At 39.2% G+C, this 10,059-nt stretch overlaps 1 protein-coding gene across 2 annotated transcripts in view; it reads left to right on the forward strand.

Moving 5' to 3' along the window:
* Positions 1–8,981, forward strand: part of TRUB1 (TruB pseudouridine synthase family member 1) — a 30,138-nt gene extending 21,157 nt beyond the window's left edge. Inside the window, exons 5-8 of one of the 2 annotated variants that reach the window (XM_057370285.1) lie at positions 1,300–1,372; positions 2,574–2,719; positions 3,823–3,879; positions 5,270–8,981. In XM_057370285.1, coding sequence (XP_057226268.1) covers positions 1,300–1,372; positions 2,574–2,719; positions 3,823–3,879; positions 5,270–5,484 — 491 coding nt within the window. In that variant the 3' untranslated portion in view covers positions 5,485–8,981. The remainder of the gene's footprint in view (positions 1–1,299; positions 1,373–2,573; positions 2,720–3,822; positions 3,880–5,269) is intronic. The other variant, XM_057370286.1, reaches the window with a different exon arrangement.
* The last annotated feature ends 1,078 nt before the right edge of the window (positions 8,982–10,059 follow it).

The following is a 10,059-nucleotide window of genomic DNA, read 5'->3' on the forward strand; positions in this document are numbered from 1 at the left end:
CAGGAAGGCTGACAGGATCACTTTCTTGAAGCTGGGCCATGCTGACTTTCCACCATGCAGTTTTGTTTTATTGCTAAATAGAAACAGAAGAGTGAACTAACCATATAAGAAACTCTTCAGAAGATTCAGATGTACTATACAATTGATTTTGTTGTTCCTAGCCCATATTCTGATGTAAATTGGTCTCCCTCAGCATCSCTGACTGAGTTCTGTGCCTTGCAACCTTCCTGTTAATAACAAATCTTGGGACAGCATCTGCTCTTGAGGCTGCAGAGTTTACTTTGCAGAAGTGAGGTACCACATCTCCCAAAGCTGCTGTGAAAAGAAAYTTCATCTTTTTTACTTACAGCATGAAGTATATCTGGTTTTTAAGGTTTGCAAGTAAAGGCCTGTTTCAAAACACRACGAAGGCTCAATAAATAAATTTGGTTGATTTATGTTCCAAAATTCTCTTGACTTAGCAGGGATGACACTAATTAAATATAACTTAGGAGAAACAGGGCTAGTCAAACCCTAGACAGTAGAAATGCACTGAAGTGCATTGTGATTACAGATCTTATGTTTGCACTCTCTAAACAAATTAGGGATGAATGTCATCTCTGTTGAATTGAGCTTCAGAGGACCAATGCAATCAACTACTTAGGTTATAGCCTTCCAATAAAAGTGGGACAGATGTCTATGTGTGCTCTTAAAAGAAAGTACATTGCCTAAACCAGCTGTCTTTCTTTTACAGATTTTTGTWAGTAAAATTGCCTTACTTAATATATAACTATTCCCCAGAGTACATCTGCAGGTTTGTTGTTTGACAGGGAAGTTTGATGTGTTGTTTCATATAGTCTTTTTCTACACCAGTGGTTTTGTTCTCTGATAATCTATTGTATTTTTCCCTGCAGTTAGGTTCTCTTAGAGAGTAGTTCYCAGGATTAGATGAGCATCTTATTCTTTTTGGTGCTTAAAAAAAAAAATCCAAATGTTGTAGCTTTTATATAGTTTCCAAGGAAGATGAATTTGCAGCCTCAAGAGAGGGAAATTGCAAAAGAAAATGTTTAGGAGGATTTCTGCCCTTCTGAAAATACCCAGACTGTCCTAGTCACCTTGGACAGTTTGTTCTCCTCCTTTTGTGATAATTCACATTCCTGCCTACARTCTGTTCTTTATCTCTTTTCTTTGGAGTTTTTCATCCCATTTAAATTCAGAAGAGTGGGAACTCTAACTTGTATCTGTTTACAGAATGAGATTGATGCCATTAGTGSCATGGGAATAATCAATACTAACATACTGACTGTTTTCTTTCCACAGACCAGGTCACAAAAAGAGATCTTGAAAATGTGCTACAGAAGTTCACGGGGGACATCATGCAAGTTCCTCCACTGTAAGTTCCATGATATTCAGACACTCTTGGCAGTTGTGTTCAGCTGTCAGGACTTGCCAGCAGAAGTCAGTTCTCTCAGAAGTACTAAGACACATTTTGACAAGAGGATAGAGGCCAGGCCATCAGGAGTTTAATATTTGCAACATTTGCAGGTCATGCCCGTTTGAAGATAAGCACAAATGGTAGCCTGGAGTCTGAGGGTATTTTGGGTAAATGTAAAATAGCAGAAATCTTAAACAGCTTTGCAGGGCTTGATGTCTTCTATCCTGTCTTCCAGTCTTACTGACCTCTCTGTGAAAGTGCCTTAAATGACTTTGAATCAGTTTTCTGAAAACTTAGAGTATGAATGAGTGATCAGTGAGTGATGTTCTGTAGCTTAACAAATTTCTTCCAGTCAGGTGAGCCATAGTAGCTGGCAGTGTGCATGACTTAGTTTGTGACAGATGGCTTTTATGGTGATTTAAGCTAACCTGCTTTCCTTTGCATTTGCCATGTGTCACTCACTGTGGTTCCACTGTGAGCCCTGTAAGGTCAGTAATGCCCCACGTGTTCTGCTTCATGTGACCTATTTCATATTGCCCTCTCCTGTTGTGAGGAATATAATCTTGGATTTTTCAGTGGTCATCTTTCTGTCATGACCAAAGTTGGAGCTTTAGTTGAAGTTCATGTAATCAGTGAAATCAGTTTCTTTGGTTCTGTAGTGGTTTCCTAAACATCCCAGAACTCAGCAGCTGCCGTTCAGGACAGACCCTGGTGTGAGACAAGGAAAGGTGCAGTTTAGAATTACAGATGTTGCCTGAGTGGCTCCCAGTGTTCAGGTCAACCTAACAGTGAAACAGAGGATGCCCTGCAGACTTCTGACAGGATGTTAGAGGCAGCTGCAAGTGTTGTAACCCTTATAGAAACCCTTTTATTTCATAAATTGCAAAGTGAGTGATGMAACGCTTTTAAATCCATTCAGCAGGAGAAGAATACAGAACCATCTCTTGTTTTCCAGTTTATGAAGCAACTGGTAAATGGGGTGATTCTGTGTCCCAAGAGATTTCAGCAGCACTTGCTGTGTTTTTTTATGTTTTTTTGTGAGTACTTGGAAAGGAGTAAAATGTGTGCTGCTGTAGTGCAGTATTACCAGGATCTGGAGAATGGGAAGCTTGTTCTGTTACAACTGTATGACACACATTTTCATGCTCTGTCTGATCAGCTATTCTGCTTTGAAGAAGGATGGAGAAAGGCTTTCAACTCTGATGAAGAGAGGGGAAGCAGTGGAAGCAAAGCCTGCTCGGCCAGTAAGAGTGTACAGCCTTTCTCTCCAGCAGTTCCAGCCACCACTGTTCACACTGGGTAAAGGTCAAAGATTATAACGTAGAGCGATGCTCCCAGCTTGTTAATGTTTATTTACACTCAGAATGGGACTAAGAGAGTGAAATGGGTTTCATTTCGCTCAGCTACTTATTTTAGTGTGAGCCCATGTGAAGAGACTTTCACTTTGCATTAAAAGCACCGTATTTTGGTTTTAAGTTAAGCTGATTATATCTAATCTCTCAGTGAGGGAAAATTCTGAGAGACTGGTCAGGGGATTATTTGCATCTGTCCATGATTTTGCAACCTCCTAGCTCATTCCTCTCTCAGGTCTGCTTACTTCACTTTGCCATTCTTTTGCACAGATGCCCAGACCTGCTGGCTTCTCTCCCAGRACAGTTTCAGCTACTGTCAGACCCCTTTCTTGTTGAGGAGGCAGGATCTTACTCTTCCTTCTGTCATACATCAAGAAACTTGGGCAGTACATTAAGAAGCATATTAATAAATAAACCTAAAAGACTTGTAAATGTTTAATGCTGCTATAAGGTCAGGATGATATCCTGCATTGATCTGTCTGCCCAGTTGGCCCACAGTCCTGTGATTGAGTAGATGTTTTATGACGAGCAGGTATGAGTGACAGAACTCAGTGCTGTGTGACTTCAGCCCTTACTTCATGGTTGGGTGGCAAGTAGCTGATCACTGGCAGAGGGGGAAGGGAAGGGCTGAGAGAGCAGGGAAAGTTAAAGGTGCATTTAAAAATTGTAYTGAAGCTGCCTGTCTGCAGTATCTGAGAAGCACTGATAGTTTAGGCTGTACTTGAAATAACTTGCTTTCATCATTAGAAATATGAATCAACCTTCTGAAATGCTTAAAATGAAYAGAACTGAAGCATTTCTTAACATACCACAGCAGGTACTTAAATTCTGGTGAGTTAGTACAGTTGCCACTTTATTTGCTTTCCCTCCTGTCTAGCTTAGCAATCTCACCCTCACATATGTTACAGGATGAATAATTGATGTTGCATCCTATAAATATTTTATCACTGGGTTGTTTGCTTAGCACATTTTTACATTTATGTGGGGGCATGGCTTCTATGTAAAGTAGATTTCACATGGCACTGGCAATTTACCATGTCATTTTTAACATTCCAGATGTTGAATGTGGCGGTGGCTTTTATGTCAGGAGCCTGGTCAATGACATTGGCAAAGGTAGGCATGAAAAAAGACTYGTGACAATTTAAGGAGCAAGTGTGTGTTTATGGAAAAATTTTGTCATTCTGTATATCTCAAGTAACTAGACCTGTGTGTTATTTTGGAGAATTGTAGTGCTATCACTTGTTTTTATATACTCAGGTAATTTCCTCAGGGGCATGGGGGAATGATGGCTAAATAATTGCCAGAGGACCTTGGGGGCCAGGTGATAAAAATGGAACAAGCAATAGCACTGAGCAAGATAATTCAAGGCAAGGGGGGGACGTTTTTCTCCCTTTTTTCATGTATTAAAGCTAACTGAGATWAAGGATGAGAAGAAGAAAGATACTGTCTTTTTAAACATTATTCATCACATTTTGAAAACAGATTGCACAGAACATTACCATGCACATAATAAACCCTATCTGGGTTGACTGGAAAGACTACACTGGTGATGATTTTTCTAGTGTTTTCTTTCTCCTTTGCCTGAACTGTGAATAGTTTTGCTTTCCCACAGGGTTATTTGTCTTGTGCTCTGTATCTATCAGACTGYATACTGGAGAATAGATAATCCATTTCAAACTTTTTTTTTAAAATGATACATTTGCAAAGGAAAGTGAGTAATGTGGGATAACCCTATGCATTTCAATGTTTTTATTTGTGCTTAGGCAAGTCGAAGTTTCTGTTACTGCCTTCTGAGTATACTGGCTTATGCTTAGCCCTTTAATGACAAACCAGGATGAAGTCTGTCCATGGCWGGCTTCTTTTCAAAAATTGAAAATGAAATAAAAATCTTCCTGCATGAGAAAGGGAGAGAATATTTTAGTGTACTTGTGTGCTTACAAGTCAGCTCTGGTAGCTGTTACTGGTTGCTGGCAAAGTTTAGTAGCTCCTTGATATGTAATTGTGCCCTGCTGGTATTTATTTAACATAGGAGAGCAATTGTATATGTTTTTTATTTTTCCTTATGTTAGTGTCTATTATCTTAAAAGGCAGCACAGGATAAAAATGTTAAAAATTCCTCTTGAAGGCAAGAAGTGCTAAGGCCTCAGAATATGTGGAAAAACAGTTCATGGTCACTTGAGAATGCAGAATGTTCTGCTTACATCCTATGACATTATTTCCTCACTTTTCATTCTGATCTAAATCTGGGAAAAATCTTGACAGCTTTCTGTCACATTCTGAACTCTTTACTACACTGGACAGCTGTTGAAATCAAAGGACTTCCTTGGGTCAAATTTAAGAAGATATAAACGAATGATAAATCTTCATGACCTTCCTTGTCAAACAAAACAGAATCACATAGAAGGCTACATACAAAAATACATTTTAAGTGAGCTGGAAGCAGTTACACTTTTAAAGTTTGTCCATGTATTTTGTCCAATCCCTCTTTTCTCCTTTGCTGCAGAGCTCTGTACCTGTGCCACAGTGCAGGAGCTGACCCGCACCAAGCAGGGGCCGTTCACGCTGGAGGAACACGCCCTGCACGAAGACAAATGGACAATTGATGAAATTGCTCGGTCCTTGGAGCACTGCACAGCCCTGCTCCCAGGAGAGCCATCTCGGAAAAAATTGAAGACAGAGCATCCTGGTGAAACTGCTGTGATCTGTGAGGATAAGTGATAAGTCGGGTCAAGGAAAAAGACTGAATGATTGAGATGTTTTAAGATTGGATTGGGATTGTCTCGCCTCCTGTGTGAATCTGCAAGTCTGTACTGGGCAGGTGGCAAACTGCAACGCAAGAGAAATGGTTCTTCTGTTTTCTGGGGTTAGAACGTGCACTGAAAATATCCAGTGCTTGCTATTTCCTGACTGTTTATTTTCCTTCTTGTACACTGCAACCGATGCCAAATTTTTGTAAACTTTTAAAGAATTTTCAGGGCACAAGATGGCTGTTGTTGAATTCCTCAATAAAAGAAATATGTACAATAATGTCTGATAAACGTGCTCCMAAAAAACTTTCTTTTTCTTTGTAGCTGGTAATCAAATCATGAAATGCCACCGTGACAAGTCTGTCATAGCTTGAAAGACACAAGAATGTGGTATGGCAATTTGCTTTCTTGAAATCCCTTTCAGGATTTACCTGTTTTACCGAAGTTTTTCCTTTGCAGATTGTTCTTCCAGTCAAATGTTCCTAGAATGCAKTATTTGAAGGTGCTGATACTTTAAATTAAGCCTGAAATATCAGCCTAAGGGAATAGTTTTAAGTATAAAAAATCCCTGAAGGGAACTGGACCTTACAAAAAGGTATTACGTGAAATGGTAGTTCCAAACTTAATTTCAGTCAAAGACATTTAATAAATACCCTGAAGTTTTTCATTGCAGGATACCTTTCCAGACTTTTAATAGGAATTATTTTTGTTTTCTATACAATACGAAACTGAAGTCTGTGCAAGATTAGTGAAGGTGTGGTTTAGAGGGAGGATATACTTTGTTTTATTTTTCAGTAAACAGACAGTTTTCTTCCTTTGTATGTTCTTATAAACAATGTTGAAAATAGCACAAGCAAATGAAATGTTAGAGCACTATAGCAGCATATTTAAATTATAATATGGATGACATAACTGATACAAGAAATTTTGATTTCAGGGWTGGGAGAAAAGCTCGTGTCCAGTAAGGTAACAGTGGGAGATTTTTGTTTCTTTTTGGGGTGGATTTTGTGGACTTTGGATAGAAATGGAGAAGAGATTATTTCCTAAAGAAATCAAATAAAGCAGAAAATTTCATTTTCCAGTATACTTATCTTGAATGATCAAAGACTTTAATTGAAACACAGCTTTTCTTATTGTCCAAATCTGTATTTTCCTAAGAACCTAATTTATGTTATCCCAGTGGTTTTCTAGATTATGTTTTCATTTTATTTATGTTCCTGATTTTTTAAAAATAGCACACTTGATATAATTCTATTAGTCTGCTTCTTTCATCTTCAGGGATTTGTTTCTTTAAAAATCAGTGCAATTGAGAAATCTATTAATAGGGTTCATTTGGATACAGTGTTGTAAGTGTCTAACACATCCTTAATCTCATCTGTTTGTTTAATGCTCACCAAGCCTTTCTTGCTATTCCATGTGAGAGACCCTGATATTTTTAATTTCAAAAGGAGAATTCTATTTTCATCAGCTTTTTGGTTAGCTTGCAACTGGTGTGTTGTAATTATTGATAACAGATTTGTGATCCTGAGAAGACAGGATCTGTTCCATAATCTAATCACTTGAGAGGAATGATGTGGCAATTAAAAAAGGCATCTTGTGGACATAAACAACTTCTGGTTTAGGCTGTAAATCCTAATGCATATGGAAAGCATAGGGAGAGATGCAATGCAGTTGTTCATGTTCAGGAATCTGCACAGAATCAAATCTGCACAAAAAACCTKTAAGACCAGGCCTGACCATTACCCCAGCAGTGCCAGGTCCACCACAACACCAGCTTTAGCTAGGCCTTTTTCTCTGGAACTCCTTTCATTTTCCCCAGTGCATCAGAAATTAAGGCAGAGTTTCTTTATCTCAAATTAATGACAAACTTCTCCCCACATAACTTGTATTGAACTACAGAAGGTATTTYCCTTAGCAGCTGGGTGGGTGTGTTTGGCTGGAGTTGTAGGTGGCTGGACAAAGCCATGGCAGCAGGAAGTGTTCTTGGAAAATACAGTATGGAGAGTGCATTAAAGCCATGGACACATTGTGTAAAAACACTAATGAGTGTCACCCCTCTCCCCATTCCATTCCTAAACATGATCTGTCTTTTCAAACCTTCAAACTTCTCTGGCTTCTTCCCAGTGTTTTTCCTCTGTGCTGGGCCTCACTTGTATGGTTTTTCCTAAGTTCCCCCATGTTTTAATGGTTCTCTGCACCCTGAGCCTTGAGTCCCTGTGAATAGTAACTGGGAAGCTATTGAAAAGTTCAAGAGTTGCCTGTTTAGATCCCTTTTAGTAAGCATTTAACCCAGTACCTTGAAATTATCCAGACCRGGGAGTAAGTGTTGTGTTCCCATGGGAACCTGGGGAAATACTCATTTTAACTTCCTTGTTCTTATTAACATATCATCCCAAAGATACCAGACTTCAGAAATGGGCTATATCCACAGAAGAATGTATTTTTGTTAGAAGGAAATCTCCCATGATTCTGGATCTTAGGTACTGACAGTCATGATGTCTCAACATTAAAGAGGAAGAGTGTGCGTGCAGTATTTCTGAGACTACTAGAAGAGTTAGTACTTTTATCCCAGCTGAAGCAAATGGTATTTAATAGGAATTTTATGGTACTTTGGCCAGAAAATGTGCGTGTCTGTGATCTACCATTTAAAATATATCCGTGACACAGATTGARAGATTGGTTTCATTTTAATGAGCGTTGTTCATGGGGAAGGTCCTGATACAAAAGCGTGTCCTGCTTTTTTGAGCTGAGTCTGTCTTCAGTGTGGACTTGGTGTCTTTAGTCCCTGGAAATGTGGTACCTTAGCCTGGCCCTGAGTGCTCCAGTGCTGCTGCTGCTTCAGTGASTTTGACAAGGGCTTCAGAGTTTGTCTCCCTTTAATGTCTCTGCCTGCCTGGCTGTCTTTCTTCCTTATTTAAATGGCAGTTTTCACTTCATAATATATTTCTGCTGCCAGCAGAGTACAACTTTGAATAACTCCCCTAATTTTGGGATACCTTATTTCTTTTTATTTTAATAGATGATGAGTTTGCTACTCTGGGCATGAATGGCTCTACAACTCTAATGAGTAGGGTCATGCTGGTTGCTTGGCAGAGYCAAGGAGTGAGTTTGCAGTAGTGTGAATTTTATTAAAAGGCCTTACAGAAGCAAAGTGAGAGCGTGTGTGTGTGAGGGTGTGACTGCAATATGCAGCCAGAGGGAAATCACAGAGACAGTGAATGGATTCAGCCAGCCTGGGCAAAATTATTGTCTCTATTAAAAAGCAGTCATTGTTTTTAATAGCCATGAGTTTAATTCTCTGCTTTGTGAGACCTGATTAAGTAAATCACCAATAGTTAAAGGCATGTGAAACARGCAGGTTTATCATGTGCTTATGTCTGCTTGGGGTGAGCAGGTGCCACATCTCTTACTGTTTGTGCCATCAGCTGCTAAGATCATATGGGTGTAAACAGACAAAGCAAGAAGTTGATAATTGGGAGTGGGTGGTTGCAGTGCTYAAGAAAAAAAAATGACTACATTGCAAGGGAAAAACCCTATTTTTTTTCCAGTTCTCTTTTTGGGGAATTGTTGGAGATAATGTCATGGTTCTGAGAAAGTCTTAGCATGGCTGCCTAAGAAGCACCTRATGTTTTTATTATGGCTGTGAATGTCAGGGACTTTAATCCTCATCCATCCTCACCTCTAGYTTGAAGAAATGGATTAAATCAAAGCTGCAGTCTGTCCCCAACTTTTCTGTGTCATGTTGCTCCATGTGTTCGTGGATGCTGGAGCAATCCTTTGCTCAAACTTTGGGCTCTAAAGGGGATTGTGTGGCTTGCCCCAGAAATTAACAGGAACAGAATGAGGAGGACAAAAAATGAGGCAATGGAAATTGAAATGTAAACACAAAATAGCCTTCTTCTTRCCAGACATAATAATTTTAGGTTACAGTTCTGTGTCTGGCCTTTCCACTCTGCATCCCATTACCTTATCTACTGTCTGAGGCAGTTCATCCTAAAACTTTCCTTATCCTGTCTTGAATTCCTTTCTGGGTATATGTGAGCCTTGGGATAGTGTGGTACAAAGAGGCTCTGTAGGTTCTGTGGGACAGGAAAGCTGGTATCAGAGTAGAAGTGAAAAGGATGAGGTGTGCCTGGTCYGTTTGTTGCCATGACCCTTTCATAAGAGAGACATAGCTCTGAATGCTTTWGTGCCATTTGCCTGGGACATGGGATTATTTCAGATATTTCAGAATTAAGTACTTCAAAGTGAAATCTGCAGCTGAGTGCATGCATTAGAAACAAAATGCATCATTTCACAGATGTCATGCTACTTATAGTGGCTTCAGAACATGATTTTACTGCTTAAAAAGGGGGGGTAGAAAAGGAATGGTAAAAGGTAAATGCATATTTCAGTTCTTATATTTTTAAAGTAGATGAACTCAGTTTTGGTAATTATGTAAGAAAAGACATCAAGTGTTCTAATGGAGAAAAGGTAAAGAGAAGGAACACAATTTTTACTGCCTTTTCTGTTTCCTTTAGCACATAGAACAATTAGCTTAAATATG

This window comes from Malurus melanocephalus, unplaced genomic scaffold, assembly GCF_030028575.1.
Source record: "Malurus melanocephalus ecotype Western Australia unplaced genomic scaffold, MMel_1.1 scaffold_122, whole genome shotgun sequence".
NCBI lineage: Eukaryota > Metazoa > Chordata > Aves > Passeriformes > Maluridae > Malurus > Malurus melanocephalus.